Source organism: Lethenteron reissneri, chromosome 48, assembly GCF_015708825.2.
Source record: "Lethenteron reissneri isolate LAM-NWPU_2019-01 chromosome 48, ASM1570882v1, whole genome shotgun sequence".
Classification (NCBI taxonomy): domain Eukaryota; kingdom Metazoa; phylum Chordata; class Hyperoartia; order Petromyzontiformes; family Petromyzontidae; genus Lethenteron; species Lethenteron reissneri.
In genome coordinates this window covers 9,752,724-9,777,122 of record NC_083826.1, presented here as the reverse complement: position 1 = coordinate 9,777,122, position 24,399 = coordinate 9,752,724, and the positions used below count along the sequence as shown (strand labels likewise).

The window sequence follows — 24,399 nt, the reverse complement described above, 5'->3', positions numbered from 1 at the left end:
CACAATCTGGCCAGCACCATGCCTGGCCGTCTTTGTCTCTCGAGTGTTGATATTTACACACTGCACAATATTCTCCTTGAAAGCCAAGTTAACCTAGGTGAGGCCAAGAATGGGGAATGGATTTGGATACCATTTGCCACGAACGATGTTTAAGTTTAAGTGCATGGCCAGAAAGAGAACCCAGGTCACCCAAATGACAGCACCTCCACTGCTCGTCATACGCGAGGGCATCTCAATAATTGAAGAGACAAAAGCTACTTTGCACTCAGCTGTGCTCCGGAAGGAACCTTGCAGTCCTATCGACTGCCTTGTTCAGTCTCGCCTCTGTTTGGGCCAGAATAAGCCGATCCTCCTAGTGGGTCGGAGTGCTTGGGAGGCATCTGTCCAACGGCAGCATGTGTAGGAGGCTGTGATACACCAGCCCAGGGGCTGGACTCAGGGTCCCTGGCGGTTCAGCACCAAGTGCTGTAATGGCCACCGCTGGGATTGGAAAATGCTCGTCACTCAAAGCTCTTGCATGACACTTAGTTATTTATTGAGAATGCTGCACATTCAGCAGACTCGCTGGTCTCACGATAAATACATAAACAGGCAATGCCCACACCATGCCCATCATCAGCCTGAGCTAGAGGAGCCTCACAGTCCTTGAGCACACGATCCCTCTTCTTGATTCAAACTCTCTCAGTGGCAGGGCGCCGCTGTTGCGAGATGTTAACTGCCTCGCCCGGTATACTGGAGAACGTGAGTTCGATCCCGACCCTGACGCCTTGATCTTTGGAGCTTGCATGTTCTCCCTGTGGTCATGTGGATTTTTCTCCAGGTCCTCCAGTTTTTCCCTCCACATTTAGAAACATAGATTTATAATTTTTGGCTGCTATAAATTTCCACGTAATAAGCCACTTCGTTGAGCTATCATTTGTGGCCAGATCTCTTCTGAAAGAGCTATATCGCTCAGTGGGCCTTATCTGGTAAAGTAAAAATTGTTAATAATTTCGTTTTTTTAAAGATTAAAATGGATTTTTGCTATCACAATAAAAGCATCAAATAATGCGTGTCAAATGTATTATTTTAAATTAATACATTGAAACTCATTTATTTAGAGCTGCTTTTTGTGTTCAGTTTGTTGTCCTTTCCCCACACTTCCAATTAGCACGGTTGTCTACGTACGGTGTGAAAGAAGTTCAACATACACGTGTTTGCATTTGTACTAGCAGGAACCCACCGATGGCGAATATGTACAGAGTCTGATGATTTCATAAACTGATGATTTCATACTAAAATATAGATTTTATATATGCTAAAAAGAAGTTACAATTATCGCACAATTGTATCTCAATAACAATACAATAACAAGAACAAACTATCCAATTCTTTGCAGCCAACACTGGGAAAGAGTGTGAGAGAAACAGACACATGAACACGACATGTACAGTAAGTACGATGAAACAAAAACTTCGGGAAACACACCGAGGCTGCAAGCTCTACCCACTGCGCCTGCAATTGAGCTGAATGGATGCACTACCTTTCTTTAAGAAAGAACATGACGTCATCACACCACTCCCCCCACCGTCTCTCAACGTCATCACACCCGTCCCCCACCTCACCACCCCAGGTCTCATGATGTCATTACCCCCTTTCCTCCACCTCACCCCAGAGGTCGCAAACGGGTTATGATTCCTTACCCGTACCCGGTCGCACCAAGGTCGCAAACGGGTACCCGTACCCTACCCGATACCCGGCTACCCGTATCCAGCCGGGTATCGGGTAGGGTACGGGTACCCGATTGCGACCTCTGGGATGAAGCCATGTTGCAGGCGCGGGTGGGTTGATTCTAGGAACTTGAATTGTGAGAAGAGACAAGACGTTGGGAAATGAGTGACAAACGGTTACTCACCAGTGACTCACGGCCTACCCGTACCCGTACCCGGCCGCACCAGGGTCGCAAACGGGTACCCGTACCTGTACCCGGATGGGTACGGGTAGTCGGGTATCGGGTAGGGTAACGGGTACGGGTACCCGATTGCGACCTCTGCCTCACCCCAATCCCGTGTGACGTCATCACACCTCTCCCTCACCTCCGCAGTGTCACGTGACGTCATCACCCCTCTGTTCCCCCAAACTACCCCAGCTCTCGTGACGTCATCACTCACATTCGCTCCCTCCGTATCTCGTGACATCATCACCCCCTCTCCTCACAACCTCAACACCTCAGCATCTCTGACGTCATTGACCCCTCCTGGTGCGTTACAGGGTGGATGGGGTCGATTCGAACATCTCCACTCGAGATCATGAGGGTTTGTTAAGAGATTGGATGGGCTTCATTGCAACGTCCTCACTCAGTGGCGTTGGCCCAGTACCGTGCCCTGGTCGCCCATGGCCCCATGGCATCCAGCCACCTCAGGAGGAGCCATTTCTTACCTTCTTCTGCAGAACCCTGCATGTCGAATACACCGCGGAAGGGATCTGAAACAAGTGCAGTACATGAGTAACATTGACATCTGACATGCACACAACTCCCGCTCGCCGCTCAAGGAGCGATAGCGGTGCTCATTAACCTGGAGCTGTGATGGTAATTCCACATTCCTAAGGCCAGGGCCAGTGTCTGGATAGAACAACCACCGTTGACTCTCCACAATGTGGTACTCTTTTAATTAATGCTGGAAGGATAATAATGATGATGCTGATGTGTTAAAGCACAATCTTCTGTGAGTTGGCAACTCAAACCACATTGAGTACCAAATAAATATTAACTCCCGCTTCATCCATACGGGCACATTATGCAAGTCTCTCCAATAACGGAATGCAGCATATCCGGAAGCAGGCTTACATGACATTATTTTAAAAAAGCATCTTCTATCTCACTCAGACAGAGTTACGTGACGACGTGCAAGTGTGTCTGGAGGCATGTAATGTAATGGCTCCTCAATTAGAATTGATTCTTAGACTTATGATATATGTATTACATAATATGCGTGAAAATCTATTTTACACATATCAAATTTATATCAGTTTTAAGTGAACTCTGCATTCCATTAATATTCCAGACAGATCATAATGATAAAGTTTAAGGGCATGGCCAGAAAGATTTGAATTGAAACCCTGAATCGCTACAATTCACCGAATCACCGGGGGACTTGTGATTAGCTCCGTGTGCTTCCGTGCAAAGAAACCGCACTGGGGTATCCAGCGTGCTTCCATGGTGACCTGGAAAGTAACCTCTGTAATTGATGGTTACTCAATATTTTATACGTAACATAATACAATTCTGTATCTGGTATTTCCCAAAGTAGCGAAATTTAATTAGTTTATGTTTTTATTACTTTATTCAAAATGATTAAACATGGGCAACAGGGGCATTCTGCTCTGCCTGGAGGCCACGTGTTGTGATCTGTGTGCAAAGGCTCCGGGTGTGCTCACATTAACCCACGCAACTGACATCATTTCCTGCATTTTCTTTGTTATAAATATTTTTCTAAATGTATGTAATTATGCTAAGTAACTGAAAAGTGTACATTCATACCTAACTACTGGCATGTTCTTGTGGTAATCTGACCACGGTAATGCATTCCCTACACACTGGATTCATGGCAGTGAGAGAGAGATGGTGAACGTGTTGGGGTGATGGGACTCTGACATTTCACAGATAAAGTCCAGTGTGTCGCTGTATAGTGTTAAAAGCGTTGGAGGGGAAACCAACACTGCATGACTGGAATATAAACTCACCTCTCTATTCAAGCCAACAAATGTGTGAGTGGGTCTTTTTGGAAGAGGTGTGTGTACGTGCGCGCACAACAGGAAGCGGTTGCACAGCGAACAGCACGATGTGCTACGAACCCCGTGACCAATGTCCCTGGCCATGGCTAACTTCAGAGACAAGCGACGTATGGACAAGTTCTGAGTCTCTCCTAAGCTTTATCGGTGTACCTGGTGGGGTGTTTTAATTATCAGAGATGCGCAGCTGCTGCACGCCATCGTACACCTGTGCAGGCGTTAAACAGTGTTTACTCACAGCACTTGTCGTCCCAACTGTCTGATAAAGGATATAAGGGATCACTGTCATTTATATAACGAGAAAAATATTGACACATGTGGCCTCACTGGAACCAGAATTAATTCGAGTAACTCAGCAGACAAAGCCCATGGGCTATTTAACCTGAGACCTTCAAAGAATAAAAATATGTTTTGATAACAATGTATCATGTTGACCAACTTCAAACATTAAAACAAAGCCCTCTCCAGCTCCTAAAGTTGCATATATCTGTCACTTAAAAGGTTAATTCAAGAAAAATGCCCAAAAACAAATCCAGCATTCCCTCGTTATTCACCAAGTTGCTCTCCACGATTTTGGAGTATCCACGAATCGCATCTGAAACTCTAGACGCTGCATCGAGAAAGTGATGGGATAAATGTGTGCGAGATACAATTACGGGAGAGAATGCGATGCAAGAAAGTGATAATGACGCTACTGTGCAGCATCCACATAATTTAAGGCAAGTTGATTTATAAACTATTATTATTTATACTTTCATATTTATTGTTATTTACTTTGTTTATTACAACCAATTTGTATTGTTTTGTGTTATTAGGATATTTCCATGTATTTAATGGATTATTTATTTAAGGATGCTTGTGTTGCGCCCGAAACGTCGTGATTTTTTTAATTTTATACCTCCGTGACTTTACCAAAATAAAACAACGAGTATAGAAAGATTGGTTTTCATAGGCCAATGTCATTATCCACAAAATTTGCTATTCACGAGCATCTCTGGAGCGTATCCCTCTTGAATAACGAGCAAACGCTGCAACTCGTTGTTTAGACACCACACACACAGCACTGCCACAGATGTAGCCGCCTATAACCACGGCCTCAGCAAGCAGCGAGAGTCCTCACCTCTGTGAGGTCGCACTGTGACGCGTCCAACACGTCATCCGCCCCAGCCTCCTTTGCCTGGCCAGACACAGACCACCACAAACCAGATTCAGCAACACCGATGTGTAGATATGGATGTGTAAATATATCGTCTTAAAATGCCTTTCATGAGTGTTTGTGACGAACGTGTTGAGTTGTATTTTAGTTATTTGCGCACCGCTGCCAATGCAGTTATCACCAAACAATTGGTTTAGTAAAAAAAACCCTCTGATAACAGATTTAATTGTCTGTTATAACGATGAGTGGGAATGTGCTTAAGAGAGCCTGGCTGTAAAAATATGTGAGTTCAGATCCCGATGACGGACAGACCAAACCCATAATCATCATCCCTTCAGTGTCGATAAACAAGTACCATTTTGTGGCAAGTGAACCGTGGCTGTGACATGAACAGAGCAGGGGGTGGTAGTCAACCTGTGGCACTGGAGCCGCGTGTGGTGGTGGCTCCCCATATCTGGGCAGTGTGCTGATGACCGGCTCCAGTTAAACAGCAGAGGTCTCACTCCGAATCAGTCGAGCGGCAATATATTTTCATCGGTTGCGTAACGCTGTGTGGAAGCTACCTGGTCTGTCGCTCCGCACGAAGCTTCGGGTCTTCTGGGCCACAGTAATTCCCTCCCTTCTCTACGCTTGCGAAACATTGGACCCCCCTAATGGAGCATCTTCGCCGGTTAGAAACATTTAGGCTGGCCTGCCTACGATCCATCCTGGGTTTAACCAGGCTGGATTGTGTGAGGAGCTCACATCCTTGAAAGATCTGGGCAAAGTCCCATCGGTGAGCTCCTCCGGCAGGCAAGGCTGCGTTGGCTGGGTCATGTAGCCCGCATGCCCAGCCACCGCATGCCTCAACAGCTTTTGTTCGGCCGGATCGAGGGGGCTGGACGGGCGCGGCACGGGCTGGAGAGGAGATGGAGTGATGTGGTACAGGAGGACGTGGAGCTGAGTGGACTTGCCGATGACTGGTACCAGCGGTGTCAAGATCGGCCTCTGTGGAGGAGGCTCGTGAAGGACGCTACTGGGCAGTGGCAGGCTAGGTCCACCTTGACGTTACTGGGCAGTTGGAGGCAGTCGCCCTCCAACAACAACGGAGGGCGGAGGAGCGACGCTCACAACAACGAGCGGAGCGCCGGGTGGCTAAAGCACAGCAAGTTGGCACAGTAGGGGGCACAGGTGGTGCATCAGCCAGTCATCTCGGTCATCTCGGTCAGTCGACCCGTGGCACCTGCTGGGTCTGCCCCGTGACCTCCTGCCAGCGGGCGTTCGACACTTCACGTGATAGCCTCAAGGTGCACATGGCCTGGCACAAGCGTCGTGGTGACGTCACCGCCATTTAGTGGCGAATGGCGGTTGTTGTTGTTGTGTGAGGGTGTGTGTGAGTGAGGGTGTGTGTGAGGGGTGAAAGTGTGGGTGAGGGTGTGGGTAAGGGTGAAGGGTGTGTGTGAGTGTGTGGGTGAGTGTGTGGGTGAGTGTGTGGGTGAAGGGTGAGTGTGTGGGTGAGGGTGTGGGTGAGTGTGTGGGTGAGGGTGTGTGAGTGTGGGTGTGAGTGTGTGAGTGAGTGTGTGGGTGAAGGGTGAGTGTGTGGGTGAGGGTGTGTGTGAGGGTCCGGGTGTGTGTGGGTGAGTGTGTGGGTGAGTGTGTGGGTGTGAGGGTGTGTGTGAGTGTGGGTGAGGGTCTGGGAGTGTGTGGGTGTGAGTGTGGGTGAGTGTGTGTAAGTGAGTGTGTGGGTGTGAATGTGTGGGTGTGAGGGTGTGTGTGAGTGTGGGTGAGGGTCTGGGAGTGTGTGGGTGTGAGTGTGAGGGTGGGTGAGTGTGTGTGAGTGAGTGTGTGGGTGTGAATGAGTGTGTGTGGGTGTGAGGGTGTGTGTGAGTGTGGGTGAGGGTCTGGGAGTGTGTGGGTGTGAGTGTGAGTGTGGGTGAGTGTGTGTAAGTGAGTGTGTGGGTGTGAATGAGTGTGTGTGGGTGTGAGGGTTGTGTGTGAGTGTGGGTGAGGGTCTGGGAGTGTGTGGGTGTGAGTGTGAGTGTGGGTGAGTGTGTGTAAGTGAGTGTGTGGGTGTGAATGTGTGGGTGTGAGGGTGTGTGTGAGTGTGGGTGAGGGTCTGGGAGTGTGTGGGTGTGAGTGTGAGGGTGGGTGAGTGTGTGTGAGTGAGTGTGTGGGTGTGAATGAGTGTGTGTGGGTGTGAGGGTGTGTGTGAGTGTGGGTGAGGGTCTGGGAGTGTGTGGGTGTGAGTGTGAGTGTGGGTGAGTGTGTGTAAGTGAGTGTGTGGGTGTGAATGAGTGTGTGTGGGTGTGAGGGTTGTGTGTGAGTGTGGGTGAGGGTCTGGGAGTGTGTGGGTGTGAGTGTGAGGGTGGGTGAGTGTGTGTGAGTGAGTGTGTGGGTGTGAATGAGTGTGTGTGGGTGTGAGGGTGTGTGTGAGTGTGGGGGAGGGTCTGGGAGTGTGTGGGTGTGAGTGTGGGTGAGTGAGTGTGAGTGAGTGTGTGTGGGTGTGAGGGTGTGTGTGAGTGTGGGTGAGGGTCTGGGAGTGTGTGTGTGTGAGTGTGAGGGTGGGTGAGTGTGTGTGAGTGAGTGTGTGGGTGTGAATGAGTGTGTGTAGTTCTGAGTGTGGGTGAGGGTCTGGGAGTGTGTGCGGGTTCCTCACCAGTGGGGAGCGGTGGTCAAGTGGTTAGCGCTACGCTGCTCTACGAACCTGGCGACCCGGGTTCGATTCCCGCTCACGGACAACACCGGTGACGATTATCTAAACCGGTCCTGGGCCTTCCCTAGGTCGACTCAGCCTAAAATGAGTACCTGGTGCGATGTGTACACATCGCTACTAGGGAGACAAAGGCGTCCGGGCGTGGTGTTGGCCACCCACCCCCTCGTGTGCCGTGCCTGCAATAATAGGTGCTCGCTAACAGCACTTGCCCCTACAGCCTGTCAAGGCTGCACGGGGGATCTTTGTCTGTGTTGCTCACCAGACACAGCTGCAGCTGGAGGCGGCGGTCTGCGTCTCTGCTCGGCTTCTTGCGCCCAAACAGCGGCATGGCGCTGACCACGTCGCCGCCGTCGCCTCGCAGCTCCCCTCCCCCCTCCCCTCTCCTCCCCTTCCTCCTCGCTGCACCCTCCAAGGCTGCGGCTCCCTTCACTCCTTCACCCTCAGGCGGCAGCGGCAGCAGCGGCGGCAGCGGCGGTGGTGGCGGACGGACTGGGCCAGAGCTGGTGGAGAAGTTAACCCACAAGGCTGAGGGCGGCTAGATGCCTCCTTCGCGTTGCCGAGCGGGCGGGTGACAGGACAAGCAAACTGCTCACTTAGAACGATTGACGCCTCGGGGTTGTTGTGGTGGTAGGGGTGGGGGTGGTGGGAGGTGCGGGGGGTGGGGGTTGTTGTGTGCTGGTGGGTGGTGGGGGTGGTCGGGGTTGTTGTGTGCTGGTGGGTGGGGGTGGTGGGGGTTGTTGTGTGCTGGTGGGTGGTGGGGGTGGTGGGGGTTGTTGTGTGCTGGTGGGTGGGGGTGGTGGGGGTGGTGGGTGGGGGTAGTGGGGGTGGTGGGTGGGGGTGGTGGGGGTTGTTGTGTGCTGGTGGGTGGGGGTGGTGGGGGTGGTGGGTGGGGGTGGTGAGGGTGGTGGGTGGGGGTGGTGGGGGTTGTTGTGTGCTAGTCCGGCAAAACAACCTCCTACCTCCTCGCGGTGCCGGACGGGCAACACTGTCGTGGACATTGCTGTGGGGGGAGGGCCAATGCCCATTGGCCTCTCCCCTCATGGCGTCTGTGACCACCACAGTGGCTAAACGGGGGCTCTGGACGGGTGTGAGGGGCTGGTAACCCATCCACCTTCAATTCATTACCACTAAACCACGAATTAAACATAAACCTGTAACAAATAAGCTTGTGCCGGAGGCCCCGGGGGGTCAGGCTTTTATGACGTCTCCTGGCCAAACCCCATTTGGCGGAGCCAGGAGATTGAATTTTCACCCTCGGGGCTCCTCCAGAAACAACAAAAAACCATTGCGGATGGCCACGTGGAATGTTCGAACGCTCACTGCGGAGGAGAGGCTGCCACTCCTCTGTCGGGAGCTGGACCGGTACCGCCTGGATCTCTGTGGCATTCAGGAGGTCCGGTGGACCGGTTCTGGCTCCTGCCACCATGAGGGGTGGACAGTCCTCTACTCGGGGCAGGAGACTGCCAAACAACAGGGTGTGGCTCTTCTTCTGAACAAAAGAATGAAGGGGGCGTGGGAGCGTGGCGGTGAGGTGTGGGAAGCTGTAAGCCCCAGGATACTTTGGGCTCGCCTTCCCATCAACCAGAGGCGAGGAGTGGTGGTCGTGGTTACTTATGCCCCCACCGAAGACGAACATCCGTGGAGGGATGCAAGCAAAGCCGATGAGTCAGACGCTTTTTATGACCTCCTGTCACAGGTGCTGGCTAAAGTGGCCACTCGGGACAGAGTCATCTTGTTGGGTGACTTCAATGCCCGAGTTGGTCATGATGCTGACACCTGGTCTGGAGTGATTGGAAGGCATGGGCCAGATCAGCTCAATAATAACGGTAGGAGGCTGCTAGATTTTTGTGCAGCCCATGGGCTTGTAATTACCAACACGCTCTTCCGGCATCGGCGCATCCACACAACATCATGGATACATGCCGGGTCCAAGCAAGAACATCTGCTGGACTACATAGTGACGGACCAGCGGATGCGAACCCATGTCCTTGACACCAGGACCTACCGTGGAGCTGATCTGTCCTCTGACCATCGACTAGTCATCTGTAAGATGCGCCTGCCTTTCTTCCACTCCGGTGGTGGGTGTACACCCAGGATCCCATTCCAACCAAAAGTGGCCTGGTCTCAGTTAGCTGATGAAAGTTGCAAGCGAGAATTTCATCATCGCTTGCAGCTGGGGTTGGCATCGTCCCCCACTCCACCTGATGTCGAGGGTAAATGGGCGAGGTTTAAGACTGTGACTCATGCAGCTGCTATGCCTGCTTTGGGTACGCGGTCCAGACCTCCCCAGAAACCCTGGCTGACAGAGGAGGTGTTCAGGTTAATTGAGAAAAAGCGACAGGCCCACTCTCATCGCCTACAGCATCCCACGTCAGAGAATGAGGAGGTTTACCGCAGCCTTCGCTCGGAAGTTCGGAGAGCCGTAAGGCGTTGTAAGGATGGGTGGTGGTCGCGGGTTGCTGAGGAGATGGAGTCTGCCTCAGTGGCCCGTGATCACAAATCACTATTTAACTCCATCAAAAAAGTAACCTGCAGCGCCACACCTATTACCATCATTAGAGGAAAAAACGGTGATCCAATCTCCGACCCCCAGGAACAGGTTTGCAGATTTTCTGAGCATTTCTGTGAGGTCCTGGGGGAGGGAAATTCTCTCAGCCAGGAAAACATCATGGCACAAAGTGGGGATAACCCTGCTGAGGCTGCGGTGCCTCAAATATTGGAAGAGGTCACCCCCTGTGAGTGGCTGGCTGAGGTTCCAGCTGTTGAGGAAGTACTGAGGGCGATCCGGAGTCTGAGACCAGGGAAGGCACCGGGCAGAGATGATCTCCCAAGCGAAATGCTGAGGGAGGGTGGCGTTTGTGCACAGACTGCCCTATATGACATCATAACAACAGTCTGGACCACTGGACGGGTTCCGCAGGACTGGAAGGATGCCCTGGTGGTCCCCCTCTTTAAGAAGGGGGACCGCACAGACTGTAACAACTACAGGGGCATCTCACTCCTCAGTGTGCCGGGTAAGGTCCTGGCAAGGATTATTCAACATCGCCTTGCTAGGCACGCTGAGGAGGGGCTTGCGGAGCCCCAATGCGGTTTCAGGAAAGGGCGGTCCTGCACAGATGCCATATTTTCTGTCCGTCTGCTACAGCAGAGGTGTAGGGAATTCCAAAAAGACCTACATCTCTGCTTTATTGACCTGGTCAAGGCCTATGATACCATCAGTAGGACTGGACTCTGGGTTGTTCTTCGTGCTTTCGGAGTCCCTGACCCTCTGCTCACGATCATTAAGGACCTTCATGATGGTGAGCGGGCCCGGGTAAAACTACGTGGCCGGGAGTCGGAGCCTTTCCCTGTACACCTTGGGGTGCGACAGGGATGTCCTCTGGCTCCCACATTATTTAACATCTATTTTGACCGCGTAGTTCGTGAAGCCTTCAATAGCTGTACCGGAGGAATTTCCATTTGGTACAGATATAATGGGAGGCTGATCGACGCCCGGGTGCGATCAAGGGATGGCTCCCTATTGGTCAACCACGTTATGTATGCCGATGATTTGGTAATAGCTGCTCATTCAGAAGAGGAGTTGGAGGCGCTGTTGCTGAGACTGGAGCGTGCCACTAAGAGGTGGGGCCTTACCATCAGCCCCACCAAAACCAAGCACCTGCCTGGGTATTTTGTACCATCGGACACTCCACCCCCACAACTCCCAATTGGTGATGGGGCAGTTGTGGAGAGAGTGGAGAGTTTCCCATACCTGGGCAGTATGCTTATGACCAGCTCCAGTCTATCAGCAGAGGTCTCACTCCGAATCAGTCGAGCGGCAATATCTTTTCATCGGTTGCGTAACGCTGTGTGGAAGCTACCTGGTCTGTCGCTCCGCACGAAGCTTCAGGTCTTCTCGGCCACGGTCATTCCCTCCCTTCTCTACGCTTGCGAGACGTGGACCCCCCTGGTGGAGCATCTTCGCCGGTTGGAAACATTTAGGCTGGCCTGCCTACGATCCATCCTGGGTTTAACCAGGCTGGATTGTGTGAGGAGCTCACAAATCCTTGAAAGATCTGGGCAAAGTCCCATCAGTGAGCTCCTCCGGCAGGCAAGGCTGCGTTGGCTGGGTCATGTAGCCCGCATGCCCAGCCACCGCATGCCTAAACAGCTTTTGTTCGGCCGGATCGAGGGGGCTAGACGGGCGCGGCACGGGCTGGAGAAGAGATGGAGTGATGTGGTACAGGAGGACGTGGAGCTGAGTGGACTTGCCGATGACTGGTACCAGCGGTGTCAAGATCGGCCTCAGTGGAGGAGGCTCGTGAAGGACGCTACTGGGCAGTTGGAGGCAGTCGCCCTCCAACAACAACGGAGGGCGGAGGAGCGACGCTCACAACAACGAGCGGAGCGCCGGGTGGCTAAAGCACAGCAAGTTGGCACAGTAGGGGGCACAGGTGGTGCATCAGCCAGTCATCTCGGTCATCTCGGTCAGTCGACCAGTGGCACCTGGGTCTGCCCCGTGACCTCCTGCCAGCGGGCTTTCGACACTTCACGTGGCCTCAAGGTGCACTTGGCCTGGCACAAGCATCGTGGTGACGTCACCGCCACTTAGTGGCGAATGGCGGTTGTTGTTGTTGTTGTTGTGTGCTGGTGGGTGGGGGTGGTGGGGGTGGTGGGTGGGGGTGGTGGGGGTTGTTGTGTGCTGGTGGGTGGGGGTGGTGGGGGTGGTGGGTGGGGGTGGTGGGGGTTGTTGTGTGCTGGTGGGTGGGGGTGGTGGGGGTGGTGGGTGGGGGTGGTGGGGGTTGTTGTGTGCTGGTGGGTGGGGGTGGTGGGTGGGGTAGTGGGGGTGGTGGGGGGTGGTGGGTGGGGGTGGTGGGGGTTGTTGTGTGCTGGTGGGTGGGGGGTGGTGGGGGTGGTGGGGGTTGTTGTGTGCTGGTGGGTGGTGGGGGTGGTCGGGGTTGTTGTGTGCTGGTGGGTGGGGGTGGTGGGGGTGGTGGGGGTGGGTGGTGGGGGTGGTGGGGGTTGTTGTGTGCTGGTGGGTGGTGGGGGTGGTGGGGGTTGTTGTGTGCTGGTGGGTGGGGGTGGTGGGGGTGGTGGGTGGGGGTAGTGGGGGTGGTGGGTGGGGGGTGGTGGGGGTGGTGGGGGTTGTTGTGTGCTGGTGGGTGGGGGTGGTGGGGGTGGTGGGTGGGGGTGGTGGGGGTGGTGGGTGGGGGTGGTGGGGGTTGTTGTGTGCTGGTGGGTGGGGGTGGTGGGGGTGGTGGGTGGGGGTGGTGGGGGTTGTTGTGTGCTGGTGGGTGGGGGTGGTGGGGGTGGTGGGTGGGGGTGGTGGGGGTTGTTGTGTGCTGGTGGGTGGGGGTGGTGGGGGTGGTGGGTGGGGGTGGTGGGGGTGGTGGGTGGGGGTGGTGGGTGGGGGTGGTGGGGGTTGTTGTGTGCTGGTGGGTGGGGGTGGTGGGGGTGGTGGGGGTTGTTGTGTGCTGGTGGGTGGGGGTGGTGGGGGTTGTTGTGTGCTGGTGGGTGGGGGTGGTGGGGGTGGTGGGTGGGGGTGGTGGGGGTGGTGGGTGGGGGTGGTGGGGGTTGTTGTGTGCTGGTGGGTGGTGGGGGTTGTGGGGGGTGCGGGGGGCAATTTGAGCGGCCCCGGAACGCGGATGGCTTCTTGTGTTAGAAGCGGCGTCAAGATGCACGCGGGTAGATTGCTAAGATGGTTCACTCGCAGCGTGTGTGTGTGTGTGTGCATATTGATTTGAATCTTTCGTGACTGCAGGAATCCATACTCTTTGGTTCTTTCGGTAAAGTCACGTAGAAATAAAATAAATGTAAAATAAAGTAAATAATAAAATAAATAAATAAAATTTCTTTTATACCTACGTGACTTTACCGAAAGAACCAAAGAGTATGTGTGCATATTTTTTGGTCTATTAAACTATTTAATCATGGGATTCTTTTTTTTGTGCCAGTATCAAAATATGAACAATTATAATAGGCGTTTACCCTTTTCTGGCAATTAAAACAGGAGTTATTAAGATGTTCGAACACCAAATAGATACATTTTGCAAGGGATCAAGTCTGCATTAGCCACGCACATTACTTGTGTTTATGTGTGGTGAGCATGCAAACAAACATGCTCTGAGTAAATGTAAATTCCTAATTGCTTATGCCTCGAATGTACAGGAAATGGCTATTATTCCCCACAAACTTTGCTTTTGCGAATTTGAGAAAACAGGCGAATTTGTGTCTTTTCATTCACATAAAGTCAGAAAAAAGCAACATGACTCGAAATTAACATGTATTTATACTAAAGTAATACAAAATTACTAAAAAAGATTGAGAAGTGAGTAGATGGAAACATCACAGCCAGTTATGACTTAAACTGGCAACTTTGAAACACTTCAGCCGTGGCTGATCATTGTATCAATGCGGTTGGCTCACACGAAATAGATTTTTCTGAAACGATGGCACTTTGCAAGCCCACTGGCTATCATCAAAAAGATTCGTTCATGAAGCCATCCATATGTAGCGGCATTGTTGAGCACTGTGTGCGATCGCCACGACTCGTGGCCTGTAGTAACGGCCCCGTGCCAACAGGGGGCGGAAGAGAGGCCGATTCAGATGAGTCGGGCCAGAGAGGATCGTGACCAGAGGTGCAGACCCCAGACCCCCAAGAGGGGGCTGGGGGATGACGTCACACTCCAAGCCCCTCTAGAAGGTTCCAGAAGGGAGGAGTGGCTCGGGGCGGAGTGAGGCGGGACTGGGTATAAAAGCCGGACCCCTAAACGGGACCGGCAGTTGCCGTCCACTCGAAGATTGAAGAGCTACTCTGAAGACCTCGGAGCCGGAGCCAAGGACCGTGGCTGGGTAGGGTCAGTGTAGCCTCCCTAGACCCCGATAGCCAGAGGACTCTATAGTGGCTAGTCCCCAGTGTGTAGGGTACGCCAGTGAGGAGGACGTACCTCCCTAGGGTAGCGGGTGGAAGGGGCCATAACCCCTTCGTGTTCTGTATCGTTTATTGTTAAATACACGTGTTGCCTCCAGAGAGAAGTCTCCAATTTGTACCCACTACACATATATGCAAACACAGACACAATTTCCACCGAGAGGATGGGTACAAACTCAGCAATCATTGGAAGAACGTCATCAACCAATTAAAGTCATAACTGGCTGTGAAGTTTCCACCTTGTCACCTTCTGATGTTAATTTTAATTTACTGAAGAAGGGACAAGCAATTCCAGTCGCTGCGGTGTCGCCCCTGCGTTGGCCGTACCACAAGTTGTTAATTTCTCCACGGCTCATGCGTCTACCCGTTTCTTGCTCTCCGATCTCACATTTACATAACCATCTCTGCTTCTGCTGGCTCCAGGGTGCTTGTACCCCACCCACTTCATTCTGATACCGGGACTCTTGGGCTACGCCCATTTTAAACCTTTTAAACAGCTCGCCTTTAGTGTCCTTCACCCCCTTTCTCCACGTGATGACGATCGCTTGTGTTGCGATCGAAACGTCGGAGTTTTTATTTTTACCTATCTACGTGATGATTTGAAGCTTTCGTGACTGCAGGAATCCATACTCTGGTTCTTTCGGTTAAAGTCACGTAGGTAGAAAAATAAAACAAAAAAAAATAATATATCACAACGTTTCAATCGCAACACAAGCGGGCGTCCTCAGGCGGAAAAAATAATCCAGCAGTGGAACTGCTGAACCAGCGAGAGACCTGTTACAACAAGGTCATATATGTGGCGACGGGCAAGCAAGCGGGGTCTGAGCTGCAAAGGAATTCCTTTCCAAGCACGTCAGTTGTGTTAATGGGGGAGATTAGGGAGAGAGATTCGGAAGGGAAATTAGCATGAATGAGCTTCCGTCGCCGCATAATCATTGAAGACTTGGTCCAACAAGGACTGAATCCAGATGTACCAACTTTGATAAGGCACTACACCTGGCATGGTACATTCTACAAACAAAATGAGGGTACCCCAATGGGTTCTCCCTTATCGCCAGTGGTAGCGAATGTTTTCATGGAGAAATTTGAGACAGATGCCATCCAGACATCCACCCTATGTCCTTCCTTGTGGAAAAGATACGTAGATGACACGTTCGTCATCTGGCCACATGGCCTGCCAGCACTGAACCAATTTCTCAACCACATCAATTCCATACACCCATCTATCAAATTCACCATGGAAGTAGAAAGGATGGCAAGCTACCATTCCTGGATGTTTTGATCGAGAAGAGACCTGATGGCTCGTTGACAGGAAATCCACCCACATGGATGCCTATCTAAAGCCTGACTCCCACCACCATCCAGTATCGCGGCATCTCTTCAGATGCTCGAGTCGCTCACATTTCTGAAGAGATGCCGCGACACCAAGGTAATGCCGGTCGCTTTGACACTGACATCTGCTGCTGTCACTTCTCCCAATTCTAAACGGGTTTTGTTCAGGGCTGGCCGAGCCCTGATCTCAGAGAGAATAGGATTGCTCCGATTTGAACTAGACAATTTAGACAAGAATCTCCTGAAATCACACTTAATTCGCCCCTGTCTACCTCTTCCCTCTCATATACCTCTAGAAAGACAAAGATCCCCCGTATAGCCTTAACAAACTGTAGAGGCAAGTACTGTCAGCTAGCACCTATGAAGGCCAGCACGGTACACGAGAGAGTAGGGGGTGAGCACCACGCCCGACCCCCTTTGTTTCCCCAGTGGCGATGTTTACACACCACACCAGGTACTAATTTAAGGCTAAGCCTACCTAGGGGAGGCCCAGGACCGGTTCAAATAATCGCCACTGGCGTTGGCCGTGACCGGGAATCGAACTCGGGTCGCCGGGTTTGTAGCGCAGGGTAGCGCGAACCGCTGCACCACCGCTCGCCACATCTCACTCCACATCTCACTCCACGCGCCCTCCTGCCTCTCCCCTCGCATCTCACTAGAATCCGCTCCACACACTCTCAGGTGCGCCTTTGCGCACGAGCAATTTCCCAACGAAAGTACTTCTCTGTCGCATGGAATGTGAACCCGTGCGCTTGGCTGCCTCGGTAAGCCATGTTCGTGTTCTCTCTTTCGATGTTCACAGTTGTAGTTATTTTTTATGATCAAATGTCCGCGATGGTAATTACTTTGTGTATCCGATGAGACTGTGGTGACTGCATTTATGGCATCATTTGCTCTCCCCACAGTGAGAGGTTTTCCGGATCAGAAGGAATTTTTATGAAACGAAAAACAACCTTGACCACACTCATCATCAGCAGCAACATTGCTTTAAAATAACTACATATGTAGCCGGCGACGTTTCGGACTATAGCCCTTCTTCACAGGTCCATGTGCGTTTCGAGCATGTGGTTGTGGTATGAAGAAACGATGGTTATTTATTTTTAGGTGATGCTGTGGACGAGTGAGTTGAGTATTGTGTCACCAACATCGTTGGCGTCTATAAACGATGTGATTATTGGAATGTACAAGAGGTCATATCTCTTTATGAGAAATCTCATTTATTTATTTCTAACACTCGTTCGACATCATTGAATTAAACAACACTCGTGCATTTTATGAATTGGTTTTTGCTTCATTTAGGCCACCTGGAGGACAACACTGGCCTGACTACGGCCATACATTTGTGATGGGTTCAACTGAGTCACAGACGTAGACTTATTCAACTCCAACACACGGGGTAACTTCCCCTTAACAGAATAACAACCAATGGTGGTGACCACCATGGGTCTCTGTGTGAGTCTATGGGACTCTGTGTGAGTCCATTGGTCTCTGTGTGAGTCCATGGGTTCCTATGTGAGTCTATCGGTTTTTGTGTGAGCCTGAGAGTCTATGTGAGAGCTATGGGTCTCTGTGTGAGTCTACGAGTCTCTGTGTGAGTCTATGGGTCTCTGTGTGAGTCTATGGGTCTCTGTGTGAGTCTATGGATCTCTGTGTGAGTCTACGAGTCCATGTGTGAGTCTATGGGTCTCTGTGTGAGTCTATGGGACTCTGTGTGAGTCTACGAGTCCATGTGTGAGTCTGTGGGTCTCTGTGTGAGTCTATGGATCTCTGTGTGAGTCTACGAGTCCATGTGTGAGTCTATGGGTCTCTGTGTGAGTCTATGGGTCTCTGTGTGAGTCCATGGGTCTCTGTGTGAGTCTATGGGTCTCTGTGTGAGTCCATTGGTCTCTGTGTGAGTCCATGGGTTTCTATGTGAGTCTATCGGTTTTTGTGTGAGCCTGAGAGTCTATGTGAGAGCTATGGGTCTCTGTGTGAGTCTACGAGTCTCTGTGTGAGTCTATGGGTCTCTGTGTGAGTCTATGGGTCTCTGTGTGAGTCTATGGGTCTCTGTGTGAGTCTACGAGTCTCTGTGTGAGTCTATGGGTCTATGTGTGAGTCTACGAGTCCCTGTGTGAGTCTATGGGTCTATGTGTGAGTCTATGGGTCTCTATGTGAGTCTATGGGTCTCTGTGTGAAGTCGTGTCCACTCCAAGCATTCTCCTAGGGCACGAGTGGGAGTCACACGGTGCCTGGAAGCCAGCAGCTGGATTCACAACCCCGACATGGTTTCGGAGTCGCTACTCAACTCATATCCATACGACAGAAGAAGTAGAGAGATGGTTATGGCTCGGAGGAGGCTTTCACCAAGCAGTGGATAAAGAATAGCTGCTGATAATAATAATGAAAGTGTCTCTTATTCCATGGCCCGCAGTGATGTTGCGGCGAGATTATGTCTCCCGCAACGTTTATAAGGGATTATATCTGTGCGCGCGCAGATGGCTGTGTGGATCTGTAATCCAGTGGTCGTGGGTGGGTAGTTGGGGGGTCGGATTGTCAATATTTGGGGGGGGGGGGTGATAGGGGAGGCGAACACACAAAACAAGCTCAGATGAACCTCATCTTTGAGTTTGAATCCGAGTCTCTTTCCCTCTCGCCCGGATCCCAAGAAGAGATATCAGTTGTGTTTGTTTTACCTTGTTGATCTCGTCAAGGAGCATAAACCATCTCGCTGAACTCCGGTCATCCCCGCTGCAGCAGCGGCGTGTGGCTTGCCATCAAACAAAGACGGCCACTGCATCGCGTGGGGCTTTCAGATGCGCTTCTGCGGCCGTCTCGAACGTTCTTTCTTCCGATATTAGGAAGCCGCTGGAGCTGTGCACTTTTAAATCATCTCGATTGAAAACTCATTTCGTTAGAACTGCTTGTTGTGTTTAGTTTGTTGTCCTTTCCTCGCACTTCCGATGAGCACGGTTGGTTATGGTACGGTGCGAAAGAAGTTCAACGTACATACAGAATCAGAATCTTTATTCAGACTGCAGGAATTCGATCAGCTATAAAACTCTTTTTCACAGATGTCCAGTAGGGGCAGTTCAAAACATGATAACAACAAACAGTACAAAAACATGATGGGAGTGCAAAGTATTGAAAAGGTAAGCAAATTACAAAAATATGCCAAATTAAACTACATTATTTTAATTTATTTCACCAGGTAAGGCCCACTGAGCTATTCGCTTGTTTTTCAGAAGCGACCTGGCCACAAATGACAGCTCGAACGAAGTGGCTTATCATCACGTGGACATTTATAGAAGTAGCCAAATGTTGTTGCATGTGTAGTGGCATAGCGCTGGCTGCTGGCGGAAAAGGGGATCTGCAGAGTAAGGCAGTCCTGACGTCAGTAGGCCACGATATACACGAGAGGGGGATCTAGGGGAAAAGGTCACAGAAGGGGCCCACTTAAATTCTAACTTAGCAATCTTTGCAATACGTATTCGACCAGGCTATGCGTTAATTGTGTGTTGACCGACTCTCTGTGTTGTATTACATAACATTTCGATATTTTGCTAGGTTATTTAATTTAGTGTGTTCTTTCTCCCTCTCTCCTAATGTTCAAACTTGCTTTCTTTACTACGCGTTTTCCGCGCTCATTGACATGTTAATTTGTTACGCGTTTTCCGCACTCATTGACATGTTAATTTTTTTATTTAACCCCCTCTCTGCCCCCGCCCCCTCTGCCTATTTAAGGCCACTCAACAGAGACGATCTCCCTCTCTGTACCTGTGTTACTCTCTCTCTATGTATCTTGGTGATATCTGTCTGCTTATATGTATGTCTATAGTTTTTCTGGTTAGAAAATGTTTTGTTGCTATTTCATTTATACCTGATGATGATTGCTTGTGTTGCAATCGAAACGTCGTGATTTTTATTTTATTTTACTTTTATTAATTTTAATTTTTTACCTACGTGACTTTACTGAAAAAAACCTAAGAATATGAATCCTTGCAGTCACGAAAGCTTCAAATCTAGCTTATAGACACTTCTACACTCCAGCATTGTATCCTTTTAAACCCTATTTCTGTCCCATTACTTCAGCGGCATTTCTTCCAAACTTCATTCTGCTCTTTAAAATGTCACCATCTGCGAGCTGCTGCTATTCGTCCAAGGTTCGCCGCTCTTCATCCTTTCACAGAAAATACCTGTGCAAACTATTAATTCTACTTTTCTTATTTCTGGGAGATATTGAAATTCATTTTAGCCCAAATGTAAATAACTCATATAATTGTGTAGATTTTTCTGGCAGAAAAGGTGTTGGTGTTCGACATGTCAACATCAGAGGGCTTGTGATTAAATTAAGTCAACTAAAACTAGAAGTGGCAAATTTGGACCCGGACATTTTTTGCCTTACAGAAACATTTCTCACTCCTGCCATAAATGACTTTCAGATTAGGATTAACAACGGCAACCTTTTTCTGCCTGACCGAGTGTCTAAAGGAGGTGGAATTGCCATCTATGGTCGTAATACTATTGCATGTTCACCAGCTCACTCCTTGTTAAAAAAAAATGTTGCTTTGAAGGTCTGGCTCTCAGAATAACTGTCCCAAATAATCAACAGATATTGATAGTGTGCTGCTATAGACCGCTTAGTGGCAATGATGTTGAAGCTGCATCTGCACTGAGAGAGCTTCTTGGGGGCCTCCCTAAAGGTGAAATCGTTTTATTGGGTGATCTGAATTGGAATTGGCTAAACCCGCCGGCCGTGGACACAAATGTTGCAAATGAGTTTCACCTGTTTCAATTAATAAATGTCCCCACAAGACCCAACCTAAAAAATCCGAGACAGTCATCTCTGCTTGACGTCCTATTGACTAATGCCCCTCACATTTTCACACTTACTGGTGTTCTGGGTAATAACCTTAGTGATCACTCCTTCAAATTTGGGGTGAGATCATCATACAGACCCAAAGCCCCCCCCTAAATTGGTTGATAAGCACTCCATGAGACGCTTCAGCATACAGGCATTTAATAATGATGTGCTTCACTCGGATATTGACAAGGTCTGTGATATCCCCAACCTGACTACGGCTTGGGAGACCTTCAAGTACACATTTTTCCAAATTCTTAACAAACATGCTCCGTAGGTCAGATTTAAAATTAAAGGCAACCGCCCACCATGGTTTGATCATTTGATTACTAAGCTCATGAAAACTAGGGACAAGGCTTGGGCATGTGCTCAGAAAAGTAATTTGGTCAATGACTGGCTCGGATACAGGATTTTAAGGAATAGATGCGTCAAAAAAATACGGCATGCAAAAAATGCTTACTTTTCCTCCACTCTCCTGGAATCACATGGCAATGCCAGGACTATTTTTCAGAGCCCCAAAAAATAGTCAACAATTTTAACCCTCATTTTTATGAAGCTGGTTACCTTTTTGATAGTGTACTGGGAGTCACCCCTGCTCATGCAATTTCCTACACCCCTGTCCAAACATTAATCGAATTTAGTTTCCAGCCTAACCACGTAAGTAATCTTCTTGGTTCTTTCGGTAAAGTCACGTAGAAGGGAAGCAATAAAATAATAAAAATAAAACATAATAAAATAAAATAATTCTCACGACGTTTCAGCCACAACGCAAGCAGCCGTCCTCAGGTGAAGAATGAGACACTACCAAGCTAGGAGCTTATATATACGCTGCGTTGGAGGTGTAAGAGCGCCTTAACAAAAAGAATGTGCATATGAAGAGGAATTTAGCATATTCATGGGAAATGCGTAGGAGGTGGGTGGGGGGGTTTCATAGTCATTATGCCCATGCATTATGCAGGATCAACAGCACCAAGGGGGGGGGGGTGCAGGGAGTAGCATTAACAAAGGAAAAGAATGTTAATAGTATGTAGCTGCAGTTACTAAACAACAACGTAGAAAACTAAAGTATAAACTACATAAAAAACTAAAGTATAAATTGCATAGCACCATCAGTATACTTACTATACTCTACAATAAGCTGAGTTACTAACAGCAAGTAATACATTACAATTCTATGTCGTAAAATATATAATTTTTTAAGTATACTGATGGTGCTATGCAGTTTATACTTTAGTTTTTTATGTAGTTTATACCTTAGTTTTCTACGTTGTTGTTTAGTAACTGCAGCTACATACTATTAACATTCTTTTCCTTTGTTAATGCTACTGCACCCCCCCCCCCCTTGGTGCTGTTGATCCTGCATAATGCATGGGCATAATGACTATGAAACCTTCCCCACCCACCTCCTACGCATTTCCCATGAATATGCTAAATTCCTCTTCATATGCACATTCTTTTTGTTAAGGCGCTCTTACACCTCCAACGCAGCATATATATAAGCTCCTAGCTTGGTAGTGTCTCATTCTTCACCTGAGGACGGCTGCTTGCGTTGTGGCCGAAACGTCGTGAGAATTATTTTATTTTATTATATTTTATTTTTATTATTTTATTGCTTCCCTTCTACGTGACTTTACCGAAAGAACCAAGAAGATGGATCCCTGCAGTCACGAAAGTTTTAAATCACGTAAGTAATGTTCTGAAACAACTGTCCTGCCTCAAAGGGTCCTCCTCTACCGGAGCGGATAGTATTCCCGTCTTTGGTCACCTAATATACAAACCTATAGCCCATATTTTCAACCTGTCCATCAAAGAAGCATCAGTACCTCTAGAATGGAAACATTCCTATGTTTGTCCACTTCACAAACGGGGCCCTAAAGATGATCCAATTAACTACCGACCTATCTCAATTTTGTCCCCGTTGATGATTTTTTTATTATTATTAAACTACCAAATTAACAGTTTCCTGTCCGACAAAAATCTATTACATCTAAAACAATCTGGGTTCCGAAACAAATTGAAGACCACATCTGCTGCATTAGACTCTCTGAATCACATTTACAGTAGCCTTGATAATAAGCAGAACTGCACCAGTATTTTTCTTGACTTGTCCAAAGCCTTTGATACAGTCGACCACAACATCCTGCTTAGTAAACTACGTTGCCTCCGTTTCCCCAAACACGCAGTAGAATGGTTAAAAAATGACCTCTCTTCTCGCACCCAAACTGTATTAACAGATGGTTAGATGTCAAACAGTGTTAAGATAACAAAAAGGGTTCCACAGGGTTCCATCCTCGGCCCCCTCTTGTTCTCTCTTTATGTCAATGACTTGGGCACTGACCTGGATCATTCCAGGGTAAATCTGTTTGCAGATGACACGGTACTGATTACTGCTGGCCACTCTCCGGATGACGTGATTGCGAAGCTCCAGGGTGATTTCAGCAAACTATAACATCAGCTAGTTGCTCTTAAACTTCTGAATACCTCCAAAACCAAGGTGCTATGCTTCTCACCAGGACTAAAGCAGGAAGTTGTTCTCCCAATTATATTTCTTAAATAATCATCAAATAGAGCAAGTCAAGATCTATAAGTATCTTGGGGTCATCTTTGATTCAAAACTGAATTTTCAAGATCACATTGATTATATTGGTAAAAAGACAAAATTATCAATTGCGTTTCTCCATCGACACAAGCACTGCTTCCCCCCTATGTTCCACTTGGAATTGATAAAAGCTACCATACTGCCTCTACTTGACTACTGTGACAGCGTATATAAATCAGCCCCCAGTACTATACTGAAGAAGCTTGACTCAATTTATCACTCGGCCATAAGATTTGCATTGAACTGTCCATATAGGACCCACCACTGCGATCTCTACATTGGGTCAAACTTAACTTCTCTTAATCATCGACGGCTTGTGCATCAAATCTTATTTATTCACGATGTACTTACAAAATAATCAGCAGACTACCTGCTGGATCTCCTCTCTGTTTCGAAGAACAAATGTGACCTAAGGTCTTCGCTCATTTACCAGCTTCACATTCCTTATTTCCGTACAAATACTGGAGGAAGGGCCTTTTCTATTGATGCCCCCAGAGTCTGGAAGATTTACACGCGGACATATCTACGTACACAAAAAAGACAAAGATCCCCTGTATAGCCTTACCAGGCTAGGGGCAAGTGCTGTTAGCGAGCACCTATGAAGGCCAGAACGGTACACGAGGAGGTGGGTGGCCAACACCACGCCCGACCGCCTTTGTCTCCCCAGTGGCGATGTTTACACACCGCACCGGGTACTCATTTGAGGCTAAGTTGACCTAGGGGAGGCCCAGGACCGGTTCAGATAATCGTCACTTGTATTGGCCGTGAGCGAGAATCGAACCCGTGTCGCTAGGTGCATAGCACAGCGCGCTAACTGTTACACTATCGACGTACACACACACAGCGACTCACACATAGACTGACACACACACATGGACTTACACGCACATGGACTTACAAACACATGGACTTACACGCACATGGACTTACACACACACACATGGACGCACACACATCTACTTACACACATACATGGACTTAGACACACATTATTATTGTAAAAATTAAGAACTTCATTGTTAAATATTAGTTGTCTACACACACACACCACACACACACATTGACTAACACACACACACATCGACTGACACACACACATCGA

At 49.3% G+C, this 24,399-nt stretch overlaps 1 protein-coding gene across 1 annotated transcript in view; it reads right to left on the bottom strand.

Annotated features, from left to right (window-relative positions):
- Positions 1-8,178, bottom strand: part of LRSAM1 (leucine rich repeat and sterile alpha motif containing 1) — a 43,357-nt gene extending 35,179 nt beyond the window's left edge. The window contains exons 1-3 of the mRNA XM_061571555.1: positions 7,879-8,178; positions 4,892-4,948; positions 2,419-2,463 (exon numbers count right to left, since the gene is read on the bottom strand). Coding sequence (XP_061427539.1) covers positions 2,419-2,463; positions 4,892-4,948; positions 7,879-7,947 — 171 coding nt within the window. The 5' untranslated portion in view covers positions 7,948-8,178. The remainder of the gene's footprint in view (positions 1-2,418; positions 2,464-4,891; positions 4,949-7,878) is intronic.
- Between the last annotated feature and the right edge of the window lie 16,221 nt (positions 8,179-24,399).